General features: G+C 46.9%; 1 protein-coding gene across 2 annotated transcripts in view; it reads right to left on the bottom strand.

Moving 5' to 3' along the window:
• The window catches only part of LGI2 (leucine rich repeat LGI family member 2), a 73,926-nt gene extending 62,015 nt beyond the window's left edge, over window positions 1-11,911 (bottom strand). For both annotated transcript variants that reach the window (XR_007517694.1, XM_049886422.1), the window contains exons 1-4: window positions 11,653-11,911; window positions 9,511-9,582; window positions 7,710-7,781; window positions 5,023-5,094 (exon numbers count right to left, since the gene is read on the bottom strand). Coding sequence is in view for 1 of the 2 variants with exons in the window: in XM_049886422.1 (XP_049742379.1) it covers window positions 5,023-5,094; window positions 7,710-7,781; window positions 9,511-9,582; window positions 11,653-11,849 (413 nt within the window). In the remaining variant the exon portion in view is untranslated. The remainder of the gene's footprint in view (window positions 1-5,022; window positions 5,095-7,709; window positions 7,782-9,510; window positions 9,583-11,652) is intronic.
• Between the last annotated feature and the right edge of the window lie 4,396 nt (window positions 11,912-16,307).

Below are 16,307 nucleotides of genomic sequence, written 5' to 3'. Positions count from 1 at the left end.
GGATCCATCCCAGAAAGGTGCGTTAAAGGCACGGGGTCCTCCTAATAGCTGGCTGGCTGTGCGTGGTGGAAAGCTCTGAGCCCACTGTTAGTGCCAATGTTCTTGCTTCAAGACTGCTGTTGTTCTCAGCTGCCCTCAAGCCTGCCCCTGACTAACAACGACCCATGCAAAACAGAAAGAAACACTGCCTGGTCTTGTGCCATCCCCATGATCAGTTGTGGATAAGACTGTTGTGATCCACAGGGTTTTCGCTGGCTGATTTTCCAAATTGCCAGGCCTTTCTTCCTAGTCCATCTTAGTCTGGAAGCTCTGCTGAAACCCACTGAACATCATAGCAACAGGCGAGCCTCCACTGACAGACGGGTGGTGGCTGTCAATGAGATGCATTGGCCGGGAATCAAACCTGGGTCTCCTGCACCGAAGGCAAGAATTCTTCCCCTCAACCACCACTTCCCTCACTGACTATGGGGAGACCCCATTTCTGAAGTGCACCGCCTCCTATCTGTTGTTGTTGTGTACCGTTCAGCCTACCACAAGTAGATTAAAATGCAGTTCCATATGTTATCTTACCCTTCTTTCCTAAATGATTTATTTTTACGTTTAGTTTCTAAAGGTATTGGAGAAAAGGCTGACTCTAGAATCAGAGCATACTCTGGAAGGTGCTTTTTGAAAATAAAAAGGAAGGGTATTCTCTCTGTTAACCCAGAACTAAAACGATTCCCAAAGCCAACTCTTCAGATAAAGAATACAATGGACCATACCATAAAATAATACTTGTGAAGAGTGTGCTTCTTAGCTCAACTAGTTACACTAGATTAAATGGGCAGCTTCTGTCCGGAGGCGAGATCAGAAGATAGAAAGAGACAGGAGCTGGCTGAACGTACAAGGGAAATCCAGGGTGGAAAAGAGGAATATACAGTCACATTATAGGGATAGCAACTGCGGTCACATAACAACGTGTGTATAAATTTTTGTATGAGAAACTAACTTGAGCTGTAAACTTTCTTTTTTTTTTTCACCTAAAGCACGATTAAAAAAGGAAGGCTATTGGTTTTGATTTAATTTCTGGTCGATGGTCACTTTTTCTAGAAAGTAAAACACACAAAAAAAAAATTTAGCTCATTTTTTAGCTAGAAATTTTAGTTAATTCAGATTTATTGTATTGAAGTGGTAAGAATATACAGTATGATCAAGGCCAAAAAAAAAACAAAGTGTTCAGCAGCCATTCTAAGTGCTCAGTTCAGATTTCAGAAAGCCACATTATTTAGATGGATCACCCAACCCACTCACACTCCGTGTGGAACATCTCAACTTTCCACTTCATTTTGCCTACAAATTCATGGCACTTACTTCATTTCTAGAATGACTTAACAGCTCCCTGCCCCTTGGGCTCTCGGACTACTGGAAAACAACGTCCTAGATTTTAGTTACAGATTGGCACTGTTCCTCCAATGCTTTGAAACCTGACTTATGTTTCTTTACATACAAAAGTGAGTCTGTACGTGCTAGAAAAGGTTTATAAAAGATAAAATCAGATAATAAATTTAAAACAAACGAATTCCAGATGGTGACTTCCTAAAGCACAGGAGTGAACTTTTGAGAGCTGATGGCCTCCTTCCTTGTTGTTGTTGTTAGCTGATCCTGACCCGTAGTGGCCCCATGCACAACAGAAAAAAATGCTGCCTGGTCCTATGCCATCCCCGTGATTGGTTGGTGATCAGACCGTCATGATTCATAGCGTTTTGTTGACTGATTTTCAGAAGTAAATTGCCAGGCCTTTCTTCCTAGTCTTAGTCTGGAAGCTTCACTGAAACTTGTCCAGTGTCATAGCACCACGTGAGCCTCTACTGACAGGTGGGTGGTAGCTGGGAATGAGGTGCATTGCCCGGGAATCAAACCCGGAGCTCCTGTATGGAAGGTGGGAATTCTATCACTGAATCACCACTGCCCTCTTCTCTCTCCTTAGAGGTTTTAAAGAAAAAAAAAAAAAAAAAAAGGGAGGGGAGAGGGAGAAGTTCATTCTTTAAACAATGTATTAAATGCTTTGATTACTAAATACAGGTCCAGCCTGGAGGAGTCAGCTTTAAAAGTCGCCTGACTTGCCCAGAAGTAAAGCACATACGGGAAATCCGACTCACTAAGCAACCCCATGGATAAATCAGTGAATCAGAAAGTAGTCCTGCTGGCTTAGCCCTGTGCTGGAAACCGGGGAACTGCAGAGCTAACAGAAAAGCCGCATGGGCCCTGTCCTTGGGGAGCTTCCGGTACTGCCGGAGAGATAAAGCTAATACCCACGAACAGCACCAACCTGTGCTGCCAGAGTCTGCAGCAATGTCTGGTGTGTGCAGCAGACAATGAGGGCTACAGGAGGGGTGGAAAGGTGCAGCAGGAATGGCTGCATCGGGGAGACAGAACCTCATCTGGACTCTGAGGGGAAATGAAGATCCCAGGAGACCAAGGGCAGAAGAAAGAGCATTCCAGGCAAGGGAAAGGATGCTAGGAAAAGTGCAGCAGTGGGATGAGCTGGGTGTGCACGTGGCCCCTGAAAGCCTGGTGTTCAGAGGGCATTCAGGGAAATGAGGCTGAAGAGCTGGGGAGAAGGGTCCCCTACGTCTGACTGCTGGGTGCTCATACACACCCAGACGGGCCTAGTTCTCTCCAAAACATCAACGTGCACTCTAGACCCAAGTGGAGGACTGCTCTGTTCCCTCTGTGTTTGCGTTCTCTGCATGTCACACAGAAAAGGGAGTACCTCGTACACACAGGATACACCTATATGGTTGTGTGTGCAAATACACAGGATGCACACATAGTAATGTACACACATGTACATAAATCCAGGCACCCATGGACACACACGCACACAGATGTGTAAATACACATGCACGATACTTGCACATCCTCCTACAGATGGGGATCCGTGGATAATTGGGCAAATGGAAGTCTGGCTTTAGGTTCACAATCTTCCCAGAGCCTTTGCTCAGAAACAAAGCCCTTCATTCCTGACTTCTGGGAACCAGACTTATCTGTCCACAGCTGTTCTCTCCAGATACCCACAGCTGTCTTCTTAGCAGACCCTGTCTGGCCACCCAAACTGCTGAGGCTGCTCAGCAATCCAAGATGAAAATCGAGACTTCTTAGCGGGTGGAAGGAGGGAATGATGTTGAAGATAATGATGATGACAATAGTAACACCAGCCATACCCTGAGCATTTACCATGGATAATGTCCTGGATGCACTGTGAACCAGCCTGGATCCATTCTGTACAGCAATCCCACGAGGTCAGTATGTAATTGTTAGTTGCCGTCGAGTCAATTCTGACTCATGGCAACCCCAAGTGTGCAGAGTGGAACTGGTCCATAGGGTTTTCAAGACCGCGTCTTTTTAGAAGCAGATCGCCAGGACTGTCTTCTAAGGTGCATCTGGGTGGATCTGAATCGCCAACCTTTGGCCAGTAGTCAGGTGCTCAACTGATTGCACCACCCAGGAATGTATAGTCATTCCCATTTTAAAATGGGAAAACTGAGGCTCATTAAGGCTAAGAAATATTTAGTGATGACCTTGAGATTTGAACCCAAAGCTACATGACTCCAGGCCCACATTCTTAGCCTCTACAGGAATGTAGGGATTTGGCATCTAGGCTGAATCTGAAGAAAATGAAGGTTTTTATAAGAAGAAAAGAAACCCTGGAACAGTCCTGCCAACAGGAATCTGAGTGCCTCTAAGACTGCCTCTGCCACTTCTCTTCTTCATCTTATCCTATGAGTGCTAACTCCAGGCAGAGCTTCTGCTTGTGAGCCATCTAGAATCAAGGGCTCTGTGAGCCTAACGACAGACACTTTTGCCAATATCAGGGCTCGGTGTGAATGATTATCTCGTTAGATGGCTACACCCATGCTGTATCAGTCAAGTTCACGCCCTGAAGGTACTACCATCCCTGCCCAACACCCTCAGTCAAAGCCTTCCCCAATTTCCTTTTTATTGCAAAGACACTGACTATGCAAATGAGACGTGTTATCTTATTCACACACTAAATATCTACCATGCAAATGGGAGCAAGTGCCTGGCTAACAAATCACTCCTATCAGGACATCAACTATTTTCACATTTTCATAGGCACAGCCACTAATTTTCACAGTTTTATAAATCTGCTAAGGGTATGTACTTGCCTCATTCTGATATGCCAATTCAAATCAATTTAAATTTCTTTTCTCCAGAAAGCTATTAAAGAACCCAGAGAGCTTAGCTTATGCTGCAGATTAATTTAACATAAAAGAAAAAGTTATTTGTACTCAAAGAAGAGGAACCATGAAAATGTCTCTATTCCACTCTGTCCTAATTTTGGCCACACATTTGGCATTCATCAATGAGTCATTTAAGCCTTGGTTCTCAAATCCATAAAATGGGGGCTCACAGATTATTGTGAAAGATAAAGAGACGGCACACGAAGCACCCAGCCTGGCACACAGCAGGTGCACAATACATATTAGTTTCCTTCTCACCACCTCCATTAAGCAATTTAAAAAAATAAAAAAGCCAGGTGCCACCAAGTCAATTGAGACTCACGGTGACCCCATGTGTGTCAGAGTAGAACTGTGCTCCAGAAGGTTTTCAATGGCTAATTTTTCACAAGTAGATGGCCAAGCTTTTCTTCTGGGGTGCTTTGGGTGGACCTGAACCTCCAATCTTTCAGTTAACAGCAGAGCACATTAACTGTGTGCACTACCCAGGAGCTCCATCAAGTGATACAGACCCCTCACAATTCAGAGTCTCCTAATGTCACAAGGTCACATAGTCCATTAACAGTGATTCAGAATGATGGAGATGATAACGTAGCTAGGTGGACGAGCAATCACAACATCTGATGAACAACCTAAAAATAAAACCTTCTGGCCACCTGGAAATTGGTTTCCTTCTGAGAATGCTTCAGTATGAAAACAACAGTCAAGAAAGAGAAGAACACCAGAAGGCGCATCTTACTTCGCGCGTTTAAGGGCTTACAACACTTTTTATAGGACTTACAGGTGAGTCAGGTCACGGAGACCACGGAAGGCATTTCTTGAAATGGTTTCAATTTTGTTCCCTTCAATGAACCTAAGGAGAAAAGTCATATAATTAAACAGCATTTTCTCTGCTTAATATCTCTAAAAAATGACACTGGCCTGCCTTCTGAGTAACATCTAAAAGGATTCATGAATTGAAGAAATTCATCTCTACAGACCAGGTCAGCAACACCAGATTCCAAGTGAGAGCAGGGTGTGTGTGCAAGAGTGCACATGCGTGAGTCCATGTTCTGTACTTCTTCCAGAAATAGCGTGTAAGTCTTCAAATTCAGAGTTGGTGTTACGGGTAAAAACCTCTTGCGGGAAGAAAAAAGCAAGCACTATACAAAGGCAAGAAATTCTCATCTCTCTGCAATACTGGACTGCTTCCAGACACTTTCTCTCCTCAATCCCTCTTACATTTCACAATGTCTGGCTATTAATACTTTGGTTAATATCAGTGTCCCTTGAGGGGAGTCCATTGTTTTACATCCCCATATTAAAGTTTTTCTGAGGAAGAGTGCTGTCACGCTTGGCTTCCAGCAAAGTTGAATTCATCATGTCCTACACAGTCTAATAGCTGAGCAATGGCTAAAAGGCAAGAATGTTCATGAGGTATCAAGCCACCAGGAAGTAGCAAGGACAATGAAGCTGAGGATGGCGCAAACTTCCTTCTCTGTGCACAGATGTCTTAGGACTTGTGCATGACACCTCGCAACAACAACACAGGGCATGGTTTCAAGTCTTCGTGATAAAGATATGAAATAATGCACTATGATTATTCCCTAGGACCACAGAGAAATAAATTTTAGCTTACACTATCACAATATGTCAAATGCAAAAGGGTCTTTGATGAAATGGTCCGAGCAGGAGGCTTTGTGATAAGACACCATTGGTTAGAGAAACAGTTCTTGATTCTTGCCTCGAGAACTTTCTGATGCTTGTTTTTGAAAATTAGGGGGTTCAAAACATACACCAATTCAACAAGTTCTACATGTACAATCCAGTGACACTGATTACGACCAAGCCATGCAACCATTCTCACCCTCCTTTTCCGAACTGTCCCTTCACCATTAACATGAACTCACTGCCCCCAAGCTTCCTATCTTTCAAGTTGCTGTTATCAATTTGATCCATATAGATAGTTCTTTAAAAGAGTACAGTGCTCAAGGCAGACCTTTTTTTTTTTTATTGTTTGGTTTAAAAGAAGACCTTCAGAGTATATACTTGGTTTAAGGTTTAAAGATTATCTCAGGGTAATAGTTCAGGAGTTCATCCAGCCTCAATGGCTCGAGAAAGTCTGGATTCCATGAGAATTTTAAATTTTGTTCTATATTTTTTTCCCCCTTTTGATCAGGATTCTCCTAGAGAATCTTTGATAAAAACTTTCAGTAATAGCAGCTGGGCACCATCCGGTTCTTTTGGTCTCATGGCAAAGGAGGCACTTGTTCGTGGAGACAATTAGCCACCCATTTCACTTCCTCTTCCTCTTCCTAATTCTCCTTCGCCCTCTGTTGCCGAATTAGTCTATGTTTTGTTGTGTATATTTTCAACAACAACCAAAGTAAGACAAATTATTTTTTAAAATTTCAAAAGAAAATCAGGGGGTTCATCAGTAATGAACTTCGGTATACACTGATAAGCTCACTCATATTTCTAATTTCCTTCCCAGTATTGACAGTAAAATGACCCATCCATAAAAGAAAACTGATAGCCTTCCATCTGCTACCTCCATTGGCTGTTTATGCTCTTCGATAGATTGATTCGATTCCGCATTTCAGTTGTAGCGCTCTTTCCATGTTACCTACACTTATGAGAGTATGTATTTAATATATACATTTTATGTATACTCTGGAGAAAGAATTCCTCTGGAGACATTATTCCTCAAGACATAAAATCCATGGAGAGCTTTCTTATGCCCAGGATGTGTTCAGAATTCAGACATCTACCTGTTGACCTCAGATAAGAAGCAGAGAAGAGGCTTTTAAAACCCCTTGAATACTAAGTAAGGAAATGCAATCTGATAGCAGGATTAATATTATCACAAAGTTCTGAGGGAGAAGGATAGAAGAACTTAAGAGAGAAAAAAGACATGAAAGTGACAAAAGGCAGGGATCAGAAAGAGGGCAGGGCACCTTTTTCATTGCTGGGGGAAAAAACGCACCTCGGAAAAGGGAGAAATAAATAAAAAGTTCAGACTCTCATCATTAGTTCACAGGAGATACTGCAAACAGGATACAGGGCAGCTGAATTAAAAACATGGAGTTGTGGCCCCAAATAGGGGAGGTTTTATATAAAAACAAGTAACCCTCGGAACCCTTTGGGCATATTTCTGGCTGATCAGCAAATCTGTGCCCAGTTATGACAGGTAAAAACATCCAACTCAGTTTCCAATTATGCTTACTACATAGTAAATTAAATGTCAGCAGAGAATGAATGAGTATCTTTCCTTCTTTGTTTCCTTTCCCTCTGTCTCCAACCTCCTCCTGCCCCAGCGTGTTTAAAACCCAGTCGACTTGGAAAGGTCAGTGCCAAGAAGAGAATAGGGTCTTCTCCATTTTCTCCACCCCTAAACTCTCACAGAGAGGCAGCTCCAGAATAGAAAGCAATCCAGCCATTCTACTGAGATACCGAACACTCAGCAAACAGCCAAAGCACAAAACTTACAGGTATTCGAGATGGAAAAGTCCAGCGAAAGCATCATCCCGGATGACCGTGAATGAGTTAGAATTCAGCAATCTGAAAATAAAGGGCAGATTTCAGCACAGAGATGTCCAACTTGAGTCACATGGGGATGTCATTTATGTTTCTTTTGCTACTTTCTGGTGTGGGGGCCAATATGGGCTCCTCTCGAATCTGAGAATGGTCCAAATGGTACACAACATTATTCTCACAGATACCTGATGGACAAGGCGAGTGGATTCCTGGTGGTCAAATTTTTAGGTCGCTCTCATGACTCTGCCCTTTCTCCCCTGTGGGTCTTGGCAAATATGGTCTGATAACTGTTATATTTAAAACATTTTAATGTTTGGCCCAACTAAATGCTTTATGATACACAAGGAATCGTGGAATTAGGGATCTAAAAGGATCTGATCCAACTCTATTTTTAGAGAACTATGAGCTCAGAGAGGTTAAGTAATTTGACCAAAGTCACACAGCTAAAAAAAAAACCACACAAGTTTTCTACTATATTACACATTCCCCTAAGATATAATAATAATAAAAAGTTTAAGAAACCTTCAGAACACTCTTCATCACCACATATTTTTCTACGTGAGTGTATACAGTCACCACTTACATCTATTGGCTAAAAGAAAACCTAAAATTGCATTTCTATCATATAGGAAGTCTATTTTAACAGAACTATAATTTCTAAGAAATGTCAGGTTTAAAAATGTAGGCATATAACATTTCAAGGACAAAAATATCAACAGGAAGTTTATTTAGGATGAGTTGTGGCCTATGTTTCCTTTCTTTATTTTTCTGCAGTGCCTTGCTTAGCGCAATTTTGATACCGGTTAAGAAACCACTGATTGCTCTTGAAGACTTTTCGGACATTTCTTTTCTTCAGCACACCTTAACTGATGTGGCTTGTGGACGTGGGCACTTGCCACAGTGGCTTGGGCATTGCTTGCTGAGAGGGGGTGGGATGCAGAGTAGTTATGAGTGTGGGTTTTGGGCCCTGGATTGGAATCCTGGCTCTGTGATTTGGGGCAAGTTACTTAACTTCCCTGAGTCGCAGTTTTCTCGTCTGTCAAATGCAGGAAATAAAAATACCCTCCTGTCCTGTTACACATAAGAAGTCAGAGCATGTTGCCCGGCAGTTCAGGTACTCATTGAATGGGGACTACTTCATACCCTGAGTACCATGATGGCTTAACAACGCAAATTTTCCAGGCCTTTTAGGCCCTGCACGCTTTTGCTCCCTCTCTTGTACCTCTTCTACTGGCCCAAGAGGGGTCTCCTCTGGCTCAGAGCTGCCTCTTCAGGCTGGACCTCCTCACACGTGTGGAACAGAACCACCCTGGTCACCCCCAGACCAGGAGTGAGAAGCAGAGGCACTCAGCTAAGCCCACCCTACAATAGCCAACCCACCCAATCAACCTGCAAATCTATGAGAAAAAACTACTGATGCATTTAAAAAAAAAAAAAAAATGGAGGTTTTCTTTAAAAGGGTAGTGTTTGAGGAACTTCCAGTCATAATTCAATATAATCGCCTTCCCCATTCTCAGACATGGGAACCAGGATCTACAATAAAGCCCTTGAGGAAACATTGTTCCAAACCAAAGGAGTGAAGCTGAGCAAGAGACCTTGCCACCATAGAACAAGTCAACACTGAAAGCCAGCTACCATTTACTCGTGGAGCTTGGGGACTCTAGGAAGGACTGACGTCAAAGATACAGCGGCTGCCCTCCCAAAGACTGCACCTCAGAAACCCCATCTTCCAGAGAGAACTTTCCATACTCACAGCAGCTGCAGAGAAGGCAGATGGGAAAACATTCGGTCCTTGATTTCCAAAAATGTTCCATTTACCAGGCTCCTGGGGACAAAAGAGGAACAGAAGGTGGCCTTGGTTTCTTTTAGGAAGTGCTGGGTGAGTGGGGCAGGCCACCTGGGTGTTGCAAGTGGTTAAGTGCTCAGCTACTAACTGAAAGGTTGGCAGTTCAAGTCCACCCAGAGATACCTCAGAAGAAAGGCCTGGTGATGTACGTCCGAAAAATCAACCATGGAAAACCCTACGGAGCTCAGTTCTACTCTGACACACGTGGGGTCACCATGAGTCGGAATCAACTCAATGGCAACTGGTTTGATTTGGCGGGGAGGTGGGTGGGTGGGCAATTAGCTTTTTACCTCATATCCTTCCTCTCAGTCGTGGGGCCGGACAAGATCTTAAAACAGTTGGCCAAGGTCTTCTCAAGGGTAGGAAAATGGAGAAGCGTGAAGGCACTTCCAAGGAACTGGATCAATATGAAAACTAGTCTGAATCATAGACACCTTTAACATCAGTCTTGCTCCTTCCACAGACGTTCTCTCAGTCAGTTTAAATCAATCCCCTCGCTTCCTTCTCTTAACTACCGGAGGCCCTGGCTGAAAATGGGTGATTACTTCACCCCTGCCCGTGATTCTGTTTGTGTAGACATAGCTCTAATGTTGGCCAATGCAACTTCAGGGTAAGATTAAGCATTCCCCTTGGGAGCGTGGCTCTGAAAGACACTTGAGCACTTGTGATTAAATGCGCTATGAAAGCCTTGGGGACACACTCAGAGACACCTGAACTTGAACATTCAGCGGGAGGCAATGCATTTGCCAGATGGAACGGTCAACTCGGGGACAAGGGGCCTCGGCCCTATTTTTGCCACCAGGGTCCTTAGCCCTTCCAGCCAAAGCAGGACCTCAGTTTTCAAAATAATTGAGTTAACATGCAGATTAATTAAGCAGCTGTTGGCTAAGGATCTAACGAGGGGACAAGTCACTAACATTAGGAATCAAAGAGGCTCTCTGTTCCCCACCACCTCCCCAGCCACTCTCCTGACTTTCTATAAAGGGGAACCCTTTCACTCTGGGGTCCACTCCCTCCACCTTGCCTCGGTGGGAGCCAGGAGAGTATAGTACAAAAGAAAGTGCCCAGATCACGAGCAACGTCACTGCCATCTCCGGGATTCCCTGCCTCTGTAACTGAGTGCCTTGGCCTGGGACATGGGAGTCATTTTATCAGGCAGCAGTAAAGACATAGCCCACTAGCCCCTTCCACAGCCATGAGGAGAGCTGGTCATTTGGCTTGAGTGGCTGTATGAGGGCAAGTTGAAAGCACCTCTTAGCAGGTGGATAAATAATGTGAAGCCCTTTCCTGTCAGTTCCTCCAGCCCTGAAAAAGCCAACAGAATGGGTCATGGGAAAAGGGGGCAAGGAGTCTTCATGAACTCAGGGCAAGAAGTTAGGTTGCCTCCCAGCAGTCGGCCACTGGGCCAGGCACTCACATGCTCCTGACCCTCTGTGTCCTCTCTCTTCCCAGGCCACCTGGGGTGGTATCTCCACTTCCAGAGGCGCATGACTTCACCCAGGCTCTTCCCCACCTGCACCCTGGAATGGTCAGGAGAAGGCCACGATGTGAACCACTGCCCCAAACCCCAGGTGGGGCACTCTTTCCAGCTAAGTTCAGTTACTCATTTACCCTTCCCTGTACATGTCCCCTCCCCCTCAACACACTCAGCCTCTATTTCGGTGTCTCTCAAACTTTAATGTGCCCCAGGATCACCTGGGAACACAAATGCAGACTCCCAGGCTTTACAGACATTGTATCACTGTGGGCCCTGGAATCTGCATTGACGCAAGCTTGCCCAGATGGGGTGATGCAGGTGGCCCGAGGGCCACACTTTGAGAAACACTGCCACCGGGACTTGCGTGGGCCCCCAGACCCTGGATCGCAGGTTCCCTCCAGCCTTCCCAGGGTCCGAGACTCCACCCCACGTCCTGTGGCGCGCGCCCACCCAAACGAAAAGAAGGGATTGAGGAGTGGATCAGGGTCGCGCGGACCTAGCGCCAAAAACAACTCCCTGGCGGTGGTGGGCGCTGGGCGGGGCGGGGTAGGGGTAGGAGGGGTCCCACTCACAGGGAGCTGATGTCGCCCGGCACGATCCTGGGCACCCAGGATGAGCCCACGCAGATGATAGACTCCTTGGTACAGCTGCAAGTGGCGGGGCAGCGCGCCAGCCGCCTCACCTGCGCGCTCCGCGGGATCAGGCACGCGGCGCTCAGCAGCAGTAGCAGCAGCCCCAGCGCCCCGCCGCCGCCCCTCCGCAGCGCCATGCCGGGTGCCGGGTCCCCGCCCGGGTCCCCGCCGCCGCGCCACGCGCCCGGACCCTGTGCCGCTGCAGACGCGGGCGCCGCTCCCTGCTCCGCCGCCGCCGCCGCCGCTGCTGGCTAGGACGAGGGCGCCGCGGGTGTGGGAGGCCGAGCCGCAGCCGAGCAGCATGCTGGCCGCCACCCCCACTTGGCGCCCCCCCACCCGAGCCGGGGCTGCTGGGCGGTCGCCGCCGCTGCGCCCGCCGCACTCGCGCCCGCCTGACATCAGCACCCGCGCCTCCAGCCCGGCTCTGGCCAATGAATAATGCATAGCGGGCGCCCGCCCCGCGCCAGAGGGGCCGCGCCTCGCCCCCGCGCGCCCCCGGCCCGCGGCCTCCAGACACGCCCCCTGCCCCCTACAGCTTCCCCTCGCCGACCTCCGGACCTACCCCGGAGCTGGGCAGAGAGGGAAAAGTTGGGTGACCTTGGGGGGCGGGGGAGGGGAGGGAGGATGCCCCTTCGGGGGAGAGGCTGGCCGGAGGACATCCTCTGGGGACTTGACTGAGAGGTGGGTATCAGCAGCTCCAGGCCCTGCGCGGACTTGAAATAATTGTGGGGGGGGTGGGGGGGCGTCTTGGGCTTCTTTCAGCGGGGCCAAAAGGTGAGGCAGAAACAAAGTATGAGCCAGGGAAACTGACTTGATTACTCTGGGAGGGAGATTTTGTTCTGGGTGCTTTGAAGAGCACAGAATTTTGAGCAGTCACTAATTTTTAAGAGAAGTGAAAGCTGCCACTGGAGCCAAGGAGGATGGCTTTGCTTGTCTTTTGCCCTGGGGCAGTGGGGTCTGGCTCTGGTTTCCACAGCGTCATGGGGTGACTGAAGCCACCCTCATACTGAAGGAATGTGGAAAGAAAAACTGCTGTGGCAGCGCAAGCCCTGGCTGCTCTGGGGCCTGCCTAAAAAAAAAAAAAGAAACCAAACCGTTGCCCTCCAGTCGATTCTGACTCATAGCTACTCTGTAGGACAGAGTAGAACTGCCCCATAAGGCTTCCAAGGAGCTGCTGGTGGATTTGAACTGCCAACCTTTTGGTTAGCAGCTGAGCTCTTAACCACTATACCACCAGGGTTCCCTGGGGCCTGCCTACTGCTTGCTAAAGAAAGAGCTAAAAAGCCTGAGGAAGTTTTCCCTTGCCCAGCAAGCTCGCTGCCCCATTTACCCCACCCGATTGAAACGGGAGGTGGTGCAGACGGTTTGTGCTGGACTGACACATCGGCTGCTCCGATGGACACAAGCATCACAAGGACTGTGAGGATGGCCCAGGACCAGGCAGTGTTTCATTCTGTTGTACACAGCGTCACTATGAGTCACAAGCAATTCAAAAACACCTAACAACGCTAACATAGAGATCAGCAGTTTGCAACCACCCAGTGGAGCCACAGAAGAAAGGCCTGGCAATCTGCTTCCATAAGGCCAAGAAAACCCTATGGAACAGTTCTCCTCTATAACACATGGGGTTGCCAGGAGTTGAAATTGACTCCACAGCAAAGAGTTTGGATTTTTTTTTAAATAATTGTTAATAGAGCTAGAGGGTGTGATACGTGATACATTCTAGTCAGAAGATTAAATGTAATCATCTAACCCTTTGTGGCAGTTCCTATTAATACTCCTAATTTATAGATAGGGAAACTGAGGCACAGAGAGTGTGGATAAATCACTGATGGTGACCTCATAAACGTCTGGGCAGGGGCAGGAAGGGGAGCCTGGGCTGGGGAGTAACAGGGTCCTACTGGGCCCCTCTTCTACTCCATAGCTTGACCCTCACTACAAGTGTGAAGCTGGGGAAATCAAAGAAAAAGACCATAGTGGAACCAGTATGGTGGCTAATAACCCAAATCACTCAGCATGGAGAATCAAGAGCACCACCATCGGGCTACACAGCAAGAAAGACCATTTCATATGTTCAGATACACCCAGAAAAGGCACCACCCAACGCAAAAAGTTATTACAGTAGAAATCGTCAATGGAATTGCTTCCTCAGTAATCACTGTGAGCACTTGCCATGAACATGAGGAAAATACGGGGCTGGCCACTGTGGGAGGGGTCAAAGAGTTGGGAGGGCACAAGGAATAGGAGCTACGCTCAGGGAGCTGGAAGTCTAGCTGAATGGACAGCCCTAAAGAAATAACTTCCACAAGGCTACCTGGTAGTCACAGACTGACGGAAAGGGGTTCAGGGTTTGAAGGCCAGCTTGTTGTGGGCAACTTCATGGAGGGGGTGAAACTAGAGCTGGATGTCCATTGCAGATCACCCTTTATCCGGCACCAGTTTAGCATCGGTGCTAAACTGTCTACACTGACCATCATTTAATTCTGGTATCTACCCTGAGAAGTGGGGCTCCCCTTTTTACGGGTCAGAAGACTGACCTTAGAGGTGTTTGTCTCTTGCTCAGAGTTGCATAGGAATAGCCGGGAGGATCATACTGCAGACTGGGTGCTATGGTTTAACCCTCAGGCCTGTGTTGCCACATGGGCCACAATGCTGCACTCAGACCACAGACCATAGTCAGGGGAAGGGTGACAGTCACACGGACCCACAATCATGGATGGGTGTGCTATGTGCCTAAGAAACATCAGGCTTAAGAGGGATGGGCTATTGCTTTACAGAAAAGAGAGGGCTACACCTTTTGAAGGTAGCTACCTTCTTGCTGCAAAAAAACCTCTTTAAAGTGTTAAAAAGCAAAGATGCCACTTTGAGGAATAAAGTGCACCTGACCCAATCTATGGTATTTTCAGTTGCCTCATACACATGTGAAAACTGTACAATGAATAAGGAAGACCAAAGAAGACTTGATGCCTTTGAATTATGATGTTGGTGAAGAATATTGAATATACCATGGACTGCCAGAAGAATGAACAGATTTGTCTTGGAACAAGCACAGCCAGAATGCTCCTTGGAAGTGAGGATGGTGAGACTTCGTCTCACATACTTTGGACCTGGAGAAGGACATCATGCTTGGTAAAGTAGAGGGTCAGCAAAAAAGAGGAAGACCCTCAGTGAGATGGACTGACACAGTGGCTGCAACAGTGGCTCAAACAGCAGTGACCGCGAGGAAGGTGCAGGACCAGGCAGTGTTTCCTTCTGTTGTATGTAGGGTCACTATGAGTTGGCACTGACTTGATGGCACCCAACAACAACAACACCTTCTGCTAACCCAGGAAAAGAAAACCTGGGTCTCAGCTGCACTGGAGTTGAGTGATGGGCAAGAGCGGGGTGGGTGCACTGTCTGGCCTAGGAACTAGACTGGTGTAGGTTTGCATCCCAGCCCTGCCACTTAAACCCGTTGCTGTCAAGTCAACTGTGACTCATGGCAACCCCATACGTGTCAGAGTGGAATTGTGCTCCATAGGGTTTTCAGTGGCTGAGTTTTCAGAAGTAGATTGCCAGGCCTTTCTTCCAAGGTGCCTCTGGGTGGATTTGAACCTCCAACTTTTTGGTTAGCAGTCAAGCGCTTAACCACTTGTACCAAGCAGGGACTCCACCTTGCCACTTAAACCAAACCCAACCCAACCCATTGCCACCGAGTCAGGTCCAACATTTTGCCTCCCAGGAGGCACGTGGCAATACCTAGAGACATTTTTGGTTGTCACACTGGGATGGTGCTACTGGAATCTAGTGGGTGGAGGGCAGGGGTGCTGATAAATATCCTACAACACACAGCAAAGAATGTCACCAGTGCCAAGGTTGAGAAACCCTGGTCTAGTGTCTTAGAAAGGCAGCTGTGAGGGATTCCAGAGATTCACATTCTACGCCTGGCTCCACCACTTGTAAGTAAACTTCAGTCATGTGACTTCCCACTTCCAGCCTCTATTTTCTCATCCATAAAATGGGAGTAATGAGCCCCTCCTCTCATTTCCCTAAATAAATGTGACATATCATCATTGTTACTCCTCTTACCCTCCCCCAGCTTCGCCTAGCTCCGTCCTCTCCAACCTGAAGAACTAGAAAATTCCCGACAGGAAGGGTACAGAGAGAAGACTTGGGCAGCAAGGCTGGCAGGGCTGGTATTTGTTTCTGCTCTGTTAGAGACACTAAGTAAGTGAGTGCTTGTAAATTATAAAGCGCAGTTTATAAATTAAGATATAAAAATGGAAATGCAGATTACTTTGGTTTGGTTCCAAGATCTTCAGCAGTTAAAAAAAAACCCAACTTAATAGACAATCAGCGAGACACAATCTGTTTCCAGGAAATAGCTAGAGTTTTAGAAAATGTAAAATTCCTTGTTCAGATGTACACTTACTCAAGCAGTGACTCCATGAAACACATTCCTACAGACGATGAAATGGGACAGACTGGCAGGCTGGCCTTATGGAAGGTCTCAGACGGGTTCTACCCTGTATTGTTGCATGTACTGTTGTTGTTAGCGGCTGTTGAGTTGACTTCAGCCCATGGTGACCTGTGTACAACAGAAAGAAGCATTTCCC

The sequence above is a fragment of the Elephas maximus genome, chromosome 5 (genome assembly GCF_024166365.1).
Source record: "Elephas maximus indicus isolate mEleMax1 chromosome 5, mEleMax1 primary haplotype, whole genome shotgun sequence".
Classification (NCBI taxonomy): domain Eukaryota; kingdom Metazoa; phylum Chordata; class Mammalia; order Proboscidea; family Elephantidae; genus Elephas; species Elephas maximus.
This window is presented reverse-complemented; position numbering and strand designations above follow the sequence as displayed.